Here is an 18,514-nt window from a genome sequence, read left to right as displayed (position 1 = left end):
ATATATATATATATATGCTCTATGTCAAGTTAATAGAGGTTAAAACAACTATTATTTATACATGTTTTATACATACAGTAAAGATGAAAGTCTTAAAGATTAGTACATCCTTCACATTTCAACTATTTTAGTATCTTCTCAAGGGACTTTACAATTTTCCCCATACTGACCACTGGATGTTCGACATGGCACCTCATAGCAAAGAACTCTTTGAGGATTTGGGAATTAGAATTGTTGCTCTCCACAAAGAGGCCTAGACTATAAAGAAGATTGGTAACACCCTGAGTTACAGTGCAGTGTACAAGGTCATACAGAGGTTTTCCAAGATGGGTTCCACTTGAAACAGGCCTTGAAAAGGTCCATTAAATAATTTGAGTCCTTGTGCTGTGTGTCAGATGCAGAAGCAGGTTTTAAAAAAAAAGATGCATGAGTGCTGCCAGCATTGCTTTAGGAGTTGCAGAAGCAGAAAGTTACACTTATCATCACTCAGACCATATGCCACAATAAGTCGTTTTGCATGGCCATCATCCACGAAGCAAGCCTCTTCTTAAGCTGGCTCACAAGAAAGCCTGAAAGTTTGCTGAGGACAACCTGTCCAAAAGCATTTTCTGGAACCATGTCCTGTGGCCCGATGAGACTAAGATAAACTTGTTTGGTTTAGATGGTGTCCAGCATGTGTAGCAACGCCCTGGAAAGAAGTACCAAGAAAATTGTGTCTTGCCTACAGTCGAGCATGGTGGTGGCAACATCATGGTCTGGGGCATGTGTCTAACATCCAGCAGCTCTGTGATGCCGTTATTGGAAGAGTGGAAGAGGATTCCGGCAACAACCTGTGCAGCTTTGGTGAATTCCATGGAGGATTAATGCAGTGCTGGATAACACTGGTGCTCACACAAAATATTGACACTTTGGACACAGTTTTAACATTTAGGGTATACTCACTTTTATTGCCAGCTATTCTGACAATAATAGCTGTATGTTAAGTTTTCAGAGGACAGTAAATCTGTACTGCTATACAAACTGCACATTGACTTCTGTAAAATATATCCAAGTTTTATTTCTGTAGTATTGTCCCTTGAAAAGATACTAAAATGATTGCTGCATGTGTGTGCGCATATATATATATATATATATATATATATATATATATATATATATATATATATATATATATATATATATATATATATATATATATATATATGCGCACACATACATATTTGGGTCAAAAAGTCTGAGACCGCATTTTTCATTTAAAAGAAATTAAAATAAACATTTTGGAATTTTTGAATATTTAAAACTAAGAAATTCAATGTTGTAATGTTAAAAGATTTCTGCAACATAGTACCATGGAAAAGTATTTTTACCCTTTTTTTTTTTTGCATATTTGTCACAATTAAATTATTCAGATCATCAAGCAACCTTGCTTTTTCTTTGCTGCTGTAACAAAGTAATTTCCCCAATGTGGGACAAATAAAGGTATATCTTATCTTACCTTACCTTATTTTATCTTATCTTAAGCAATGTTGTATATTATACAAAGATAACCAGAGGAAATACAATTTTTTTTTTTTTTTTAAGTGATTTCATTTATTAAAAGAAGGAAACTCACCTGGACCCATGTAACAAAAAAAAAAAAAAAAAAGATCCCAGAACAACATCTAAAGAAGGCCTCACTTACATCTACATCTCACTTACAGTGGGTACGGAAAGTATTCAGACCCCCTTAAATTTTTCACTCTTTGTTATATTGCAGCCATTTGCTAAAATCATTTAGGTTCATTCTTCTTCCTCATGAATGTACACACAGCTCCCCATACTGACAGAAAAACACAGAATTGTTGACATTGTTGCAGATTTATTAAAAAAGAAAAACTGAAATATCACATGGTCCTAAGTATTCAGACCCTTTGCTCAGTATTTAGTAGAAACCCCCTTTTGATCTAATACAGCCAGGAGTCTTTTTGGGAAAGATGCAACAAGTCTTTCACACCTGGATTTGGGGATCTTCTGCCATTCCTCCTTGCAGATCCTCTCCAGTTCTGTCAGGTTGGATGGTAAACGTTGGTGGACAGCCATTTTTATGTCTCTCCAGAGATGCTAAATTGGGTTTAAGTCGGGGCTCTGGCTGGGCCATTCAAGAACAGTCACAGAGTTGTTGTGAAGCCACTCCTTCGTTATTTTAGCTGTGTGCTTAGGGTCATTGTCTTGTCGGAAGGTAAACCTTCGGCCCAGTCTGAGGTCCAGAGCACTCTGGAGAAGGTTTTTGTCCAGGATATCCCAGTACTTGGCCGCATTCATCTTTCCCTCGATTGCAACCAGTCGACCCTGTCCCTGCAGCTGAAAAACACCCCCACAGCATGATGCTGCCACCACCATGCTTCACTGTTGGGACTGTATTGGACAGGTGATAAGCAGTGCCTGGTTTTCTCCACACATACCGCTTAGAATTAAGGCCAAAAAGTTCTATTTTGGTCTCATCAGACCAGAGAATCTTATTTCTCACCATCTTGGAGTCCTTCAGGTGTTTTTTAGCAAACTCCATGCGGGCTTTCATGTGTCTTACACTGAGGAGAGGCTTCCGTCGGGCCACTCTGCCATAAAGCCCCGACTGGTGGAGGGCTGCAGTGATGGTTGACTTTCTACAACTTTCTCCCATCTCCTGACTGCATCTCTGGAGCTCAGCCACAGTGATCTTTGGGTTCTTCTTTACCTCTCTCACCAAGGCTCTTCTCCACCGATAGCTCAGTTTGGCCGGACGGCCAGCTATAGGAAGGGTTCTGGTCGTCCCAAACGTCTTCCATTTGAGGATTATGGAGGCCACTGTGCTCTTAGGAACCTTAAGTGCAGCAGAAATCTTTTTGTAACCTTGGCCAGATCTGTGCCTTGCCACAATTCTGTCTCTGAGCTCTTCTGGCAGTTCCTTTGACCTCATGATTCTCATTTGCTCTGACATGCATTGTGATCTGGAAGGTCTTATATAGACAGGTGTGTGGCTTTCCTAATCAAATCCAATCAGTATAATCAAACACAGCTGGACTCAAATGAAGGTGTAGAACCATCTCAAGGATGATCAGAAGAAATGGAAAGCACCTGAGGTAAATATATGAGTGTCACAGCAAAGGGTCTGAATACTTAGGACCATGTGATATTTCAGTTTTTCTTTTTAAATAAATCTGCAACAATGTCAACAATTCTGTGTTTTTCTGTCAGTATGGGGAGCTGTGTGTACATTCATGTGGAAGAAGAATGAACTTAAATGATTTTAGCAAATGGCTGCAATATAACAAAGAGTGAAAAATTTAAGGGGGTCTAAATACTTTCCGTACCCACTGTATGTCAGTTAAGGTCAATGTTCAGAAATCAACAATAAGAAAGAGACTGTGCAAAAATGGCATTATTGGGAGAGTTCCTAGGCAAAAGCAGCTGTGACCAAATAGAATACAAAGGCTCGTCTCACATTTGCCACCTTAAAAAACATCTTTTTCCAAAACATTTGGGCAAATATTCTGTGGACTGATGTTTTGGAAGGTGCACATCCCATTATATCTGGCATAAAATTAACACACCATTTTATAAAAATATCATACAAAGTCAAACATTGTGATGGGTTGGGCTTCAGAACCTGGATAGATTGTCATAATTGATAGAATCATGAATTCTGCACTTTACCAGAAAATCCCAAAGGACAATGTCCAGCCATCAGTTAATGACCTCAAAATCAAGAGCACTTAGGTTATGCAGCAGGACAATGATCCGTATGAAAAATATGCAAGAAAAATAAATAAATAAATAAATAAAAATAAAAATCAAGATTTTGATTTTGATTTTATTATTGATTTTGATTAATTTATTTTTTTTGTCACAGTTGAATGATTCAGATTCTTGGGTCTATTTGAATGTAAGCAAATAACCCTCATGCCTAATCTAATCTTGTTTAAACTATACTCTTTTTATTTGATAAAATTTTGTACTTAACTTGATCTGGTTTGTACAAACGTGTGGAGTTTATGCAAGCTCAATTTTACACTTAAAACTAAAATACCAAACATTAAAAAAAAAAAAACCTTCATTAAATCATGTAAATATTTTGAAGATTGTATTTTGCACTCAAGATGATGTAAATTGTTGCATTAAACTTGAAAAGAATGCTACATTTAAACATTTTTATTAGTGGCCTCAGACTTTTAAACCCTAAAAATGTTATATAGCTGTAAAGTTTACTGAGTCTATAACAGTTATATTAACTAAAGTGGAATGTCCCTTCATTTCATGTGCCCTATTTTTGTGTATTTCAATGTGAAGTGAAATGTGTGTGTGTGTGTGTGTGTGTGTGTGTGTGTGTGTGTGTGTGTGTGTGTGTGTGTGTGTGTGTGTGTGTGTGAGTAATAATAAACTAGACTGTTTTTGTGTTTTCTGTTTCTCAGTTGTACTTTCCTTCACCTGATTTCTCCTATGTTACATTGGTTAAAAAAAAAACCGGACCAACGAGACTGTTTAGAATCAGATATTTACAGTTCTGGGTTTATTTACTGGAGTATGTGGAGTTTCCCACATTACTGTAGAGGAAGTACTCATAGAAAGCACACATATATAGGGATATTTTCTTTAAACATAACACTGAATTGTATACACAGGGCAAAATGAAAAGGTGCTGAATCCCCCAAACAGGTTGCTATATTACAACATATATACATTGCTAAATACAACACACCACAACATGACCAAAATTGAAAAAATACATTATTTTATCTCATAAAGGGGAAACTTGGGGATAGAGTTCCGAATGCACACACCTGCACCAAGCCAGTGTGGAGGCCCCGCCCTCAAAATTCAAACCTCGCTCTGTGATTGGCCTCGTGAGGCGCTGCGAAATTAGTGCAAGGACTTGTGCACGCGCGGCCATATTGGCTGAAAGTCTGAAGAGACAAAGGGACAGTGTTAATGTGAGCTACAGCAGCAGGAGTTTCTCAACCCGGGAGCGGATATACTTATATTTAAGAAACCAGCGAAGATTTAAATCTTTGAGGTTTAAAAAGGTATATTTACACTTGAATTACATACTTAAACTTGGTCGAAATTTTAAGAAGTCTTCAACCCACCAACAGTATGGTTCTCGCGACCTCGCTCGTTAGCTAGTTAAGGAACTTATCACCCGGTCTTTAAATAAAAAAAAAGTTCACCTAACTTTTTTGAGTATAACTTGATCGGTGATCGAAAAAAAGACTTACTCGTCTACATTACAACTGTTGGCTGTCGTTAGTTACCTGCATTCTGACCGCTGTGTCGCTAACTTAGCAACATTAGGGGGACTAACTTGTTACTTCTGTACTACTAGCTTTGAGGTAGCTAAAAAATAATGCTACCGGCGTTAGTTAGCAGTTAGCTAGTCAATGCTAACAGTTAGCGAGCCCGAGCCATGTAGCGAGTTTAGACATTTATACTACAGCTTAAAAGGGAAGTCGATTTGTTGCATGCGAAACATTAGAAGTTGATCATTACCAGACCTGAACCTTTAGCTGTGCTGAAATATTTAATATCTGGTGCTATTGAATGGTGATGTATCATTGGACTAATAACGCTTTATTTTTTCATATTCACTAGCAGCAAAATTGCGTTGTTAGGCACGTTTTCTTCGCCCTAAACAAAATCTCTCAATAACCAGTTTTATTATCCTTTCTTAGTCGCGAATCAAATACCAGCACTTTTACATGTGAACAAGTTTGTAGGGTTAGGGTCGCCTAAAAACTAGTTTTAGGGTTCTTTAACACCCCCCCCCCCCCAAACACACACACACACACACACACACACACACACACACACACACACAGCGTTTCTTACATGCTTGCGATTACATCCTTCTCCTTAACTCTTTGTCAATGTCTTCTTTCTGATAGAGAACCTGCTTTCTGATAAATGGTAGAGATGTGTAGTTTGATCCTTTTTTTTACAGCACGAGCAATTCATGTAGAAAATGAGTAAGATTGGGGTCTCTCAGGATTTGTGTCATCAGGGAAATCGTTCCCAAAGCAGAATGGTTATGCAAGACAATTTTCCCCCCTATTCTCTCCCTAGTGCTTGACAGAAGAGAATAAATATCCGATCTTTGTCCTGTATTGATCATTGCTGCCCTCAATACATCACATTACAATAATGCAGCATACCCTGCCTTGATATCTGTACATGTCTTTACTGTACATATTTGTCCATCCTCATATCCCCTGCGTTCACGTTTTTCTCCCAATGAATGTAAGATTATATTTCAACAACCTTTATTTTATTTTATATACTGGAAAGTATTATGCACTAAACTCCAACTGGATGCAGTCCAACTGTACACCTCTTATACAAGTACTAAAAGAAAACATGATTAAGACAGAATAATAAATCCCTGAATTTGTAAATATTTATTTGTGTAAAATGTCCTGATTTTATCTTTATTGGACTCTCACCTGGCTAGTTGGCCTACTTTATCTAGTTGAAATGTCTAATTTCTGTATTTCTTTGGGTTTTTTTTTCTGTATTTCTTTCTTTTAAAGGTGGCACCCTGCAGAATCCAGATTTTTCTTCACTGAGGTGTTCAAAGAGACAACAAGCCATAGTGAAAAGAAACCGCCAATAATTGCAGAATTGAAAGAATTCTGTATTTACTTTCCAAATTGAATATCGTGCCATTAGTTTTACTAAAAACATATTTGTTTCACATTTCTCATTAAGAAACACCAAAAATCTTTAGGTCATAAGCTGAAATTAACATTTTTGAATTGCATATAGTCTTCAGCACTTGGATCCAAAAAAAAGTATAAGTTAGTGTACACCAGAGTAAAGTAATACTGGAAGTGGTTTAAAGGTAGTTATTTACGCAACCTTCAGGGATAAAAGTGGCAGACAAAAAATTACATATGTGCTTTAACATACACAATTCTGAAGGTTAGAGTTGAATGATTAAAAACTACGTGCTTGCCAATTTTTTGTTTTAATAGTGGCAACAAGTTATTTATTCTTATAAATACAATTTTCTCCTCTTTTGGGAGAGTTTTCTTAAACTATTTTCATACGTCAACACCTCTTCTTTTCAAGAGGTCTGCACGTGAGAGTGAGAGTTGTACAAAACAGCTGTTTACACAGTAGGGCATTGGGTTTGTCAGAAGCAGTTAAAGAACAGGAGATTAGCATAAACATCCTGGAAGAGAAGTCTCCAGCAAACCAACAAGAGTGAGAAGTTAATCCAATAGCAATGGCCACTGCAAGAACACAGATCCCTGCCTCAGTCATTGGCATTACCAAGCAGAATGGACAGACCAGGCCAGCAGGTCTCCGGTCAGGATTGCAACCAGAAACAGTGTTCAGTGCATCCCAGAAAGAAAGCAGCATACCACATACCAGTGGTGGCATTAGGTAAACCTCAAGTTGTGTAAATATTGTGTACACTTAAGTCTTTGTCACTGGTTTGTAATAGTATCTATTTAATCTTGTGTTAAGATTTGGAGATGACTGGAAAAAGGCCCTACATCTCCCACAAAAAGATACTAGAGTGCGAACCTCAGTAAGTTAGAAAATTGCATGCATATTTTTTCCTAACATGACTGTGTGAAAATGAGACCCTACAGTTTGCTACAAAATTGTGCAATTATTATTCCTTTATTTCACATTTATACAATAAACTTTGACGTGTACTTGAGCAAATATCGTCCTGAAACCCAAATTAATTTCTTTTTCAGGATGTGACTGCGACAAAGGGCAATGAGTTTGAAGACTATTGCCTTAAACGTGAATTGTTAATGGGCATCTTTGAAATGGGTTGGGAGAAGCCATCTCCAATTCAGGTACTGTGAACTTATCGGAGTTAAGCAACACAGGTCAGCTTCAGGGTTCCCCAGATGTGTTTTTTAATCACATTCAAGGCTATGCCGTAGTGAAATAATGAAATAATTTTAGCGTTGTCTCTAGTAGCACCAAAGTGAGCTTTGCAAGCCTTGTATTTTATTATGATGAATGCTATTGATGTGTATTTTTGGCGCTTTTGCACACATTAGGGGGGAAAATACCCCATTGCCATTATCAAGGGTAAGCTGCAAGCAGAAGTGCCATTTGGTTTCTGAGTGGAAGTGCCAAATGCCACAAATTTGAATAGGCCATTAAAATATGTTTGAGTGGTTAGTTTGGTTTTTTTTTTATGGGCTATTTGGAATTTCTGGCTTATATATTTTAATGGTATTTCAGGCATGCAAATTAATAAGTAAAATGTACTTTTCTTTTATTATTATTATTATTATTATTATTATTATAGAACATTTAGTCAAATGGTTCTTGTTTTGGATCATTCTCATTATCAGCTTGCAGTATAGAATGTTTTCAATCAACCTTTTTCCCCCCTGCCTTTATTTTGAAGGAGGAGAGTATTCCCATTGCCCTATCAGGAAGGGACATTCTGGCCCGGGCCAAAAATGGTACAGGGAAGAGCGGCGCCTACCTCATCCCTCTCCTGGAGAGGATTGACCTAAAAAAGGATCATATTCAAGGTAAGATTGCTTGGGGAAACTGAGCAAAATGTTGTATGCTGCCTTAAATTTAGCTAAAAATTGGACTAGGTAAAAAAAAAATTTTTTTTTTTTTACCTATTTTAGTCCAAGTAATTATATGATGTATGTATGTTTACTAAAATCTATAATCTTTTTTTTATTATTTAATGTATTTGTTACCCGTGGTGCGCAAATGGGACAAATTGAGACATTTTTATACACACAAATGCTTCTGACATCATTTTTACATTATTTGTGTATATGAAATGCCAGATTGCTTTTGTCAAAGCTCTTACTTAAGGTCTGGCTGTGGGAAAAATCTGTTTCTGTTGCTGCTGTGTTTAAACATTATGCACAAGAATAATACTTTTTCTTGTGTTCTCTCAGCCATAGTAATGGTGCCAACTCGTGAATTGGCTCTGCAGGTGAGTCAAATCTGTATCAACATGAGTAGGCACATGGGGGGAGTGAAGGTCATGGCCACTACTGGTGGAACAAATCTAAAGGATGACATCATGCGGCTGGATGAGACAGGTAAGCCTGCATGGGTAACTCAACTGTTTGAGATGGCTGACACAAATGAGCGTTTCAGAATTTTACTGAGGGTTTTTTTTTTTTTTTTTAAATGTATTCTGGTGAGCCACTCAAAATTTGTCATTATTGTCCTTGTCGTCCCCCTTCTTTAGTGCATGTGGTGATAGCCACTCCAGGCAGGCTGCTGGACCTTATGAAGAAAGGTGTGGCCAAAGCTGACAAAGTCCACATGATGGTGATGGATGAGGTAGGACTGTTTACCTCACAAAGATGAGGTTGGAGATGTTCAACAATCAGACTGATTGAGGAATACAAAGTAAAAGAACAGAGCAAACCGTTTCAGTGGTCTTTAATGTGGTTTGTGTTACATAATTTAATCCATACATAGATTTGTTATTTAAGTTTCTTTATCTCTTTTGTCTTTTCATAGGCAGACAAGTTGCTATCTCAAGACTTTGTTGTCATTATTGAGGAAATAATAGGATTTCTGGACAAGAATCGTCAGATTTTGCTTTATTCTGCCACTTTTCCCATCACTGTACAAAAATTCATGGTGAGTGGCACAAGAGAACAATGGGGGGGGGGGGGGGGGTTACAGCAACTTGTGTATAGTTTCCTTACATTTGTTTTAACTCATGTCGTGTTATTAATTTTCTTATGTACAGTCAAAACATCTGAAAAAGCCCTACGAGATTAACCTGATGGATGAGCTGACTCTGAAGGGCATTACTCAGTACTATGCATATGTAACAGAGAGACAGAAAGTGCACTGCCTCAACACACTTTTCTCCAGGGTAGGACAGCAAACATAAATTTTACTTTCATTTCCTATTACTTATACATTATGTATGAGTTACTGTTCATTTGTAAATTTACCCTTTATAATTTATTCTTGTTCTTTCTTTTTAAGCTTCAGATTAACCAGTCTATAATCTTCTGTAACTCGACACAGAGGGTGGAACTTTTGGCTAAGAAGATCACACAATTGGGCTACTCTTGTTTTTATATCCATGCAAAGATGATGCAGGTAATTAAGTACATGATAGTCATTACAATAATCATTTTTTTGCTATAGTGCATATAGATTGACTCCTAAATGAGATTTTCATCAAATATAAATGCATATATTGCAGGAATACAGAAACCGTGTGTTCCATGATTTCAGAAATGGTCTGTGCAGAAACCTGGTTTGCACAGGTCAGTATATTTGGCTTTTCAGACTTGCCTTGTCAACAGTGGTGCTTTATTTAATGACATTATAATGACTTTTTGCAGATCTTTTCACAAGAGGAATTGACATTCAGGCTGTCAATGTGGTCATCAACTTTGACTTTCCCAAAAACGCAGAGACTTACCTACACCGCATTGGAAGATCAGGTGAAAAAGATCTGCTGTGCATGTATAAAATTGTTTAGCAGCTAACCTTGAGCTTGGTGTTACACTTCTTGTTGGATGCTGTATGTGCAAGTCTTTTAAAAAAGTTTTCCTTGTCTTTTCTTAATCAAGCAAAACATTTCCTTTTTCATTATTTTAATGCCATTTAAGCTTAATTGGTGATTAATCCAAGAAATTAATCTTTTTTGACTAATTGACTCTTATTTTCTTTATTGTACCAGGCAGGTTTGGGCATCTGGGTCTGGCGATTAATTTAATCACATCAGATGATCGTTTCAATCTAAAATCCATCGAGGACCAGCTTGTGACCGACATTAAGCCCATTCCTGGTAGCATTGATAAGAGCCTGTATGTGGCAGAGTTCCACTCCATCAACCATGAGGAAGAGGATGAGAAGGAGGCTGCATTTGGTGCACCTTAATTGGTGAGACTGTACTCTATATTCCTCAGGATATATGTTAACTTCTACTACTTGCCAATAGTAATTAGTGTTGAGTGTGTATGTTTATACAATATTTATATGGAAATGAATATTGACATCAATCAATATCAATGTAGAAATGTTTATTTTATTGTTTTTTTTCACCCTACAGGTTCACTACTGGAGAATAGATGGATGTTGCCTGGCATTTTGCACATCTTCTGTTGAACTTGGGCATAAGGGTGATGTCCCCTTTACATAATTTCACCATTATTTTTCATACAAGTTTGTCATTTTCACTGGCTTTTCTAAGCTGTCAGACTATCAACTGTCAAACATGTTATTAGCACTGCTCTAAAATATATATAAAATTTTTTTTTTTTTTTAACTTCCCTCCATGGTCTTCCCAATAGGTTAAATTGGTAGGGCAATATATATTTTTTTTGAAAGGTACTTCAGTTCAGTATGGTCATGTATAAAACCTACCTCTGCAACCTGCCCCTTAAAAACAGTGCTGGTATTGCTGAAAGTGATTTGTATATTTTCCAGTGATCTTACATAAGCACTTGTTTACACAGTTTGCATAACCTAAGTGCCTTTAGTGCTTTATGAACACTCAGTGGGAGCCCTGGTTCAAAATTAAGTGGCCTGAATGTATTAAAAAAAAAACCACAAGATTAATCAGGTTTTCACATTTGTTCTATTTGCATATTTGATTTTTTTAACATGACATGCATTCCTATAAGACTTTTTGTATGTCTGAGCCAGCTCATATTTTACCAGTTTATCCAATAGAGGATTCTTTGTTCTGTGTTTTGATGTAATAATTCAGACCGGCGAGTGTTATTGTTATGAAAGCGCTTGTCTGTGTGTGTGTAGTTCTCAAATCTGTTTGATGCCAATCTGAGCCAATTCAAGCCCACTTTTTTCTTGTTTGTTTAAATTTTATTATCTTTGATGCATTGTGAGTAGAAGTTGTGCTTTTACTTACCTGCATAAGGGAGACTATCCAAAGCTTTTGTTCCAGATGCCAGTGCCAGCATCTACAATGTCTCATTTCTTTTGAAGACAAATAAAGTATCCAGCATATTTTCATTCTGTTTGTTTTATTGCTTTATTGAAATTAAGATGTTTATATACTTAATACATGAAGCTGACAGTAACAGTGTAAATATCATATATTGAACATGAAAATTCTTAAGTGACCAGTGAATAGATACAATTATTTACAAATAATGTAACCATGAATAATGTATGGTCTTGATTAAGGTATTGTTTTCTGCCATTTGCTCTTTTTTTTTTTTTTTTTTTTTGTATTAATAGTAGGTAAATTGGAAATTTACAGGTAAAAAAAAAAAAGGTAAAAGAACGCAGGCCTGGTTAATTTTTCACAGAAATGAGCAGTTATGTGAGCAATATCATCCTGCGGAATTGCATAACTCAATCATAAATATTGGTTTTACGCTTTTCATTTCTTACATTTGTTACACAGTAGTATCTGTCCACACTGCATAGCCTTTATTTGCATATTTTTCTAGTAATACTGAACACTATATTAAAAGACAAAACAAGTACCATTTTTCTTCACATTGTCTATAAATATAAGTAATATAAATACCAGACTCTTATATTTGAATAACACGGGCACTAATAATTTATAATTAAGTAAAGATTAAATGTCTGTAGCATATTGTTCAGTTGTAATAAAAATTGCTTCATTCTCTCTTCAGCTGGGGAGGGGGTGGTCAGCTCATGTAGCTCATGCTGATGCTTCAACCAAGGGTTTCAGGTAGATAGCAAAGCACTTTGCAATTTAACTTTATCCTGGGAACACTGGATAAAGCCCGCAAAATAAGAGAATCCTCTACTGGCCTCTAGTGGCGAACAGGTAAAGTACCCCAATAATTTCTATGTACGTTGTCAGTAAAATTTAAACTTGTGCCTGTATTACTAGCCTTTTGAAAGCACTGCCTACTACTACTACTTATAGCAAGTGTCTATTATTATCTGTCTATCGCTCGATCTATAAAAAGTTCCACATTGAGTAAATTAAATAAAATCAACTTCGACAAAATATTACTCCTGTGTCTTGTTTTAAAACAGTCGGCCCACAATTCTCGTGTGTCGTTCCTTAGGGTTTTGCATGGAGCGTCGACACGTGGAGCAATGATGTGTAGTATGAGTCGACTCGATGAATCAAAGCTTTTAGGTAAACACTGAGCCGAATCACGTATATGAACTTTTTGTTATCCGTGTGAATGGTAAAAATTCATGTGCATGTGTGTGTAATCAGTCTGATCATTGTTTCTCTTTTAAAATAAGTTATTTGTCGAATTCAAATCTTTAAAACAGTCAATCTCCTCACAACATTGCACCTTCTTCCTCTGGTGGTGAGCAATCCACCATTATGGGGCACATTTTTAGCGGCACCACACAAATATTTTAGTTATGTATTTACATAAACGTTGACAACAGAGGCCAGAAAGTGTATACATTTATATATTTAAAAAAAATTAATATGCAAAAGTATGAGAAAGTATTCATCTCCCCCCCACACCCCCGAGAAGCTCAGTAGCCAATCAGAGTGAAGGAATAGTTTCGTTTCCTGTTTATGTCTGAGATTCCTCTCCATTCAAGAAAAGTCACTTTACTTTTCGCTCTTTGTTTGTTTGCCTGGGTTTTTTGTTTTGCTTTGGTTTTTCTGCTTTACATTTTTTTTTACATTGATTTCTACGTTCTCTTCATCGTGATCATGCAAGCCTTAAGGTATGGCAAAGAATTAGTTCTGCTTCCGTCTGAAAACTATTTAAACTTATTGGAAGTTAAGATATTTCACAAGAAATGATGTTAAATCAAGAAGAGAGAGGTTAATACAATGCTTATTTCATAGCTGTTCATCAGAGACAACGAATTAATATACTTTTTATTGGAGTTATAAAAGATAATCAAGACAAATGTAGAGGAAAAAGAAACTTTCAAAATGACTTATTTTTAATTTATGACCAATTACCTTCACAGAAACTACTTTAGACCATGGTCCTCTGAGGTCAAGTTGGTTGGCAAAACTGTACTGATTACTGGAGCAAATACTGGGATTGGCAAAGAGACTGCCATTGATTTGGCTAAAAGAGGTATGCCTAGGTGTACCATTTACTGCAATGATTTTCCACCATGTTAATGCTTTCCAGCAACTGTTGTTCACCCTGTGGTGGATTACTGAAATGTATTACTACTACTAATACATAAATAAATAACTATGTAAGATTATATTCTCTGAAACAAAGTTTTACCAATAATTTGTGGAAATAGGTATTAAAAGTCAGTTCTGTCTCTGATTCCAGGTATGCGGGTCATCATTGCCTGCAGAGATATGGAGAAAGGTGATGCAGCTCTGAAAGAGGTCATCGAAACATCTGGGAATCAGAATGTTGTTTGCAAAAAACTTGACCTTGCTGACTGCAACTCTATCAAAGAATTTGCCCAGAGTATCAATACTGGTATGAAACTACATATTTAGGTTTATATTTAGGTGCACTCAGAGCACATGCATGTTAAAACACTTTCATACAATTATCTCCCAGTAAAATTGAATTTAACCCTAACTCTAACCCTGAACCCTGAAGATGTTTATATTTCTCATTTAATAGCAGATTTTTTTTCTCTTTTTGCTGGTTTCCTGTTTCTTGTTGTAACTTTTTTCGTAATAGCTGACTCATGCAAAGCATTTCTGTGGAAACTGGGTCTTTTTGCATTCAAGATATAATCGTGGGGATTCTACTGTACGGTTTAGCTGTTACTTTCCTTTCAAATATGCGTATTGCTTTTAACAGCAGTCAAACATTCACGTAAATCTAAGCCAAGACACCTGATGAGCAAACTGAAGGCAGCAAATGGTTCTTAATAACATTAGAAAGAAAACTTTAAGAGGAACTGGTACTCAGAAAAGAGAAACAGGTCTTCTTGTGATTGATTTTGGATAGCAGGATCACATTAGGAAGAGTGCAAGTGTGGATAATTACAGAAAGGCCATGGCTGTGTATGTAATTGGGCGGAGAGAAAAAAAGAAGCAAATATCTAAAATAATTTTCAAAGAGGACAATAATTAGCATATTGTGCATATGATAATTATAGCTTATTAACAAATACACTTACCAATGAATAACACATTAAAAGAAAATCTAAATAGCTTCCAACATGTTCCAAATGGTACACTTTGTATTTTTTTTGGGGGGGGGGAATGTAAGTGCCTATAATTATTCTTGGTAAAAAATTAAATTACATAACGATAGTTAGATTAAAAAAAAAAAAATATATATATATATATATATATATATATATATATATATATATATATATATATATATATATATATATATATTTAAATTATTGTCCATATCTCTTGACTGACTGTTTTTTTCTCAAGAGGAGAAACAACTCAATATCTTGATTAACAATGCTGGAGTGATGGCGTGTCCATATGGTAAAACAACAGATGGTTTTGAGATGCAAATCGGCGTCAACCACATGGGTAAGAGTAATTTAACTTATATATAGTAAAGCCTGTCTGTTTGGCTTAATATGAGCAAATATGTGACATTAATGATCCACATGCTTTTTTTGTAGGTCACTTCCTTCTGACGTTCCTATTACATGACCTGCTTAAAAAATCAGCTCCAGCTCGAATCATCACTGTGTCATCCATGGCGCACAGGTGGGGGACCATCAATCTGGATGACATTAACAGTGAAAAGAGCTATGATAAAACAAAAGCTTATAGCCAGAGCAAACTGGCCAATATTCTCTTCACACGCTGCTTAGCAAAAAAACTAAAGGGTGAGTGGCAAGACAATGTCATCTGGCAGTTTTCTGATAAGGGCCAGAAAATGAGTTTGTGTCCGTTTTGGAGCACATGCTAATTTGGGCTTCTCATTTCTGTGTTGTGTCTGTCAGGGACAGGAGTGACGGCATATGCCCTTCACCCGGGTGTTGTACAGACAGATCTGTGGAGGCACCTGAATCGACCCCAACAGGCAGTCACATGGTTGATTAAGCCCTTTACCAAAACATCAGTGCAGGGAGCTCAAACTACTATCTTCTGTGCAGTAGCTCCTGAGCTGGAGACAGAGAGTGGCAACTATTACAGGTCAGGATAACTCTGGTACATCTTACATGGTTTTTTTTATTTTTAAGTTTTGTTTTTAATGTAGATAATTGCAAGGTCATATTTTTCATCCTAAATCTGAAAAATGCATTCTTATAGTGACTCTTTCTTGCCACTGTTGCAGTGACTGTGCACCTGCAAGTTGCTCTAATGCTGCTATGGATGATGAAATGGCGCAGCGACTCTGGGACCTTAGCTGCCAGATGCTCAAGATAACATGGGATTAAAATCTGCTGACTCGTTTTTATAGCAGCCAAATACAGTTTCCAAGTATATTTTTAAATATATAATAAAGAAAAGACTTAACAAACATGATGTGTCTTTTAATTTAACAACAGGAAAGTCAGGGAGGGAGTTTTGCTTCAATGGGCTTGACTTTGTACACTACACTTTCTAATGAATCTTAACTGATTTTGCTTACTAATGACCATTCACACAATTTCTGTATTGCAGGGCCTGTTGTATCATATTGATTTTTAAGGATGCTCAACATATTTTAATAAAATTTTTATATTAGCAAAATCTTGGATTACAAATATTTATATGAATTTGTTACTTAGTGTTTGGTAGGTCTCCTTTTTTTATTGCAATTTGCAGTTGGGTTGACTCCACAATTTTGTCTAAAACCTGATCTATCAGGGAGTCATTTGAGCACATGCTTTAGTAGAGGGGATAAGACTCGGAATCTGCAAATCATTTACAAAAACCATATACAAACTCTGGCCACTTGGGGGCGGATTTATACCATTGTTTCAGTCATGTGCAGTGGAAAGCGGAGAGTACATTTCTGCCATGATATATATATATATATATATATATATATATATATATATATATATATATATATATATATATATATATATATTTATTATTATTATTATTATTATTATTATTATTTTAACCCAGCCATTAGGGGGGCACAAGCCAGTGTACTCTTAGTGCCGGTCCCAAGCCCGGGTAAATGGGGAGGGTTGCGTTAGGAAGGGCATCCAGCGTAAAACATGTGCCAAATCAAATATGCGGATCACAAATGAGAATTTCATACCGGATCGGTCGAGGCCCGGGTTAACAACGACCGCCACAGGTATCGTTAGCCGACAGGGTACCGGTGGAAATTGGGCTACTGTTGGCCGAAGGAGGGGAAGGAGAGGAGGAAGGCGTCTACAGAGACGGCAGGAAAAGGAGCAGTGTAGGAGAGTAGAGGTTCGGGTTGGTACTTTAAATGTTGGTACTATGACGGGTAAAGGGAGAGAGATAGCTGATATGATGGAGAGGAGAAAGGTAAATGTGTTGTGTGTTCAGGAGACCAAGTGGAAAGGGAGTAAGGCCAGGAACATTGGAGGTGGGTTTAAACTGTTTTATCATGGTGTGGATGGGAAGAGAAATGGTGTAGGGGTGATTCTGAAGGAAGCGTACAGTAAGAGTGTAGTGGAGGTGAAGAGAGTTTCTGATAGGGTGATGATCGTGAAGGTGGAAGTTGAAGGGATGATGATAAATGTCATTAGTGCCTATGCTCCACAAGTTGGCTGTGAGATGGAGGAGAAAGAAAGATTCTGGAGTGAATTAGATGAAGTGGTAGATGGTGTACCTAGGAAAGAACGATTGGTGATTGGGGCAGACTTTAATGGGCATGTAGGTGAAGGGAACAGAGGTGATGAGGAGGTGATGGGTAGGTATGGTTTTAAGGAGAGGAATGTGGAAGGGCAGATGGTGGTAGATTTTGCTAAAAGGATGGAAATGGCAGTGGTGAACACGTATTTTAAGAAGAAGGAGGATCATAGGGTGACGTATAAGAGTGGAGGAAGGTGCACACAGGTGGATTATCTTCTGTGTAGGAGATGCAACCTGAAGGAGATTGGAGACTGTAAGGTGTTGGCAGGGGACAGTGTAGCTAGACAGCATCGGATGGTGGTCTGTAGGATGGTTTTGGAGGCGAAGAAGAAGAGGAGGAAAGTAAGGTTTGAAAGAAGAATAAGATGGTGGAAACTGAAGGAGGAAGAGTGTAGTGTGAGGTTCAGGGAAGAGGTCAGACAGGGGCTTGGTGGTGGTAAAGAGGTGCCGGATGATTGGGCAACTACTGCAGGAGTGATGAGGGAGGCAGCTAGAAAAGTACTTGGTGTGACATCTGGAAATAGAAAGCAAGACAAGGAGACGTGGTGGTGGAATGAGGAAGTGCAGGAGAGCATTAGGGGAAAGAGATTGGCAAAACAGAAGTGGGATCGACAGAGTGATGAGAAAAGTAGGCAGGAGTACAAGGAGATGCGGCAGCAGGTTAAAAGGGATGTGGCGAAAGCCAAGGAAAAGGCATATGAGGAACTGTATAAGAGGTTGGACACTAAGGAAGGAGAAAAGGATTTATACCGATTGGCCAAGCAGAGGGACCGAGCTGGGAAGGATGTACTGCAAGTTAGAGCAATAAAGGATGGAGAGGGAAATGTGTTGACTAGTGAGGAGAGTGTGTTGAGAAGATGGAGGGAGTAT

General features: G+C 37.2%; 2 protein-coding genes across 5 annotated transcripts in view; both read left to right on the top strand.

Annotated features, from left to right (window-relative positions):
• Positions 1–16,342, top strand: part of rdh12l (retinol dehydrogenase 12, like) — a 127,161-nt gene extending 110,819 nt beyond the window's left edge. Inside the window, exons 2-8 of one of the 4 annotated variants that reach the window (XM_083552087.1) lie at positions 13,586–13,638; positions 13,891–14,003; positions 14,214–14,369; positions 15,296–15,400; positions 15,496–15,705; positions 15,823–16,015; positions 16,158–16,342. In XM_083552087.1, coding sequence (XP_083408213.1) covers positions 13,625–13,638; positions 13,891–14,003; positions 14,214–14,369; positions 15,296–15,400; positions 15,496–15,705; positions 15,823–16,015; positions 16,158–16,260 — 894 coding nt within the window. In that variant the 5' untranslated portion in view covers positions 13,586–13,624 and the 3' untranslated portion in view covers positions 16,261–16,342. Of the gene's footprint in view, positions 1–13,472; positions 13,639–13,890; positions 14,004–14,213; positions 14,370–15,295; positions 15,401–15,495; positions 15,706–15,822; positions 16,016–16,157 lie in introns of those variants that run through there. The other 3 variants (XM_083552085.1, XM_083552086.1, XM_083552088.1) reach the window with 3 other exon arrangements.
• Positions 4,867–11,967, top strand: ddx61 (DEAD (Asp-Glu-Ala-Asp) box helicase 61). Its single transcript, XM_083565035.1, has 14 exons — positions 4,867–5,039; positions 6,540–7,398; positions 7,483–7,546; positions 7,722–7,826; positions 8,393–8,522; positions 8,910–9,056; positions 9,209–9,303; positions 9,487–9,609; positions 9,722–9,850; positions 9,967–10,083; positions 10,190–10,253; positions 10,332–10,433; positions 10,673–10,875; positions 11,045–11,967. Exons 2-13 carry the CDS (start codon positions 7,238–7,240, stop codon positions 10,870–10,872), a joined length of 1,437 nt encoding a protein of 478 aa, XP_083421161.1. The 5' UTR covers positions 4,867–5,039; positions 6,540–7,237; the 3' UTR covers positions 10,873–10,875; positions 11,045–11,967.
• Positions 16,343–18,514: the final 2,172 nt, after the last annotated feature.

Source organism: Silurus aristotelis, assembly GCF_946808225.1.
Source record: "Silurus aristotelis genome assembly, chromosome: 1".
Lineage (NCBI taxonomy): Eukaryota > Metazoa > Chordata > Actinopteri > Siluriformes > Siluridae > Silurus > Silurus aristotelis.
This window is presented reverse-complemented; position numbering and strand designations above follow the sequence as displayed.

Bases quoted from the DNA above. Each gene is read 5' to 3' on its own strand.
- ddx61 (XM_083565035.1), top strand. From the start codon at position 7,238: ATGGCCACTGCAAGAACACAGATCCCTGCCTCAGTCATTGGCATTACC. The intron at 9,057-9,208 runs GTAAGCCTGCAT...CCCCTTCTTTAG, and splicing joins CATGCGGCTGGATGAGACAG to TGCATGTGGTGATAGCCACT. The intron at 10,254-10,331 runs GTCAGTATATTT...GACTTTTTGCAG, and splicing joins CAGAAACCTGGTTTGCACAG to ATCTTTTCACAAGAGGAATT.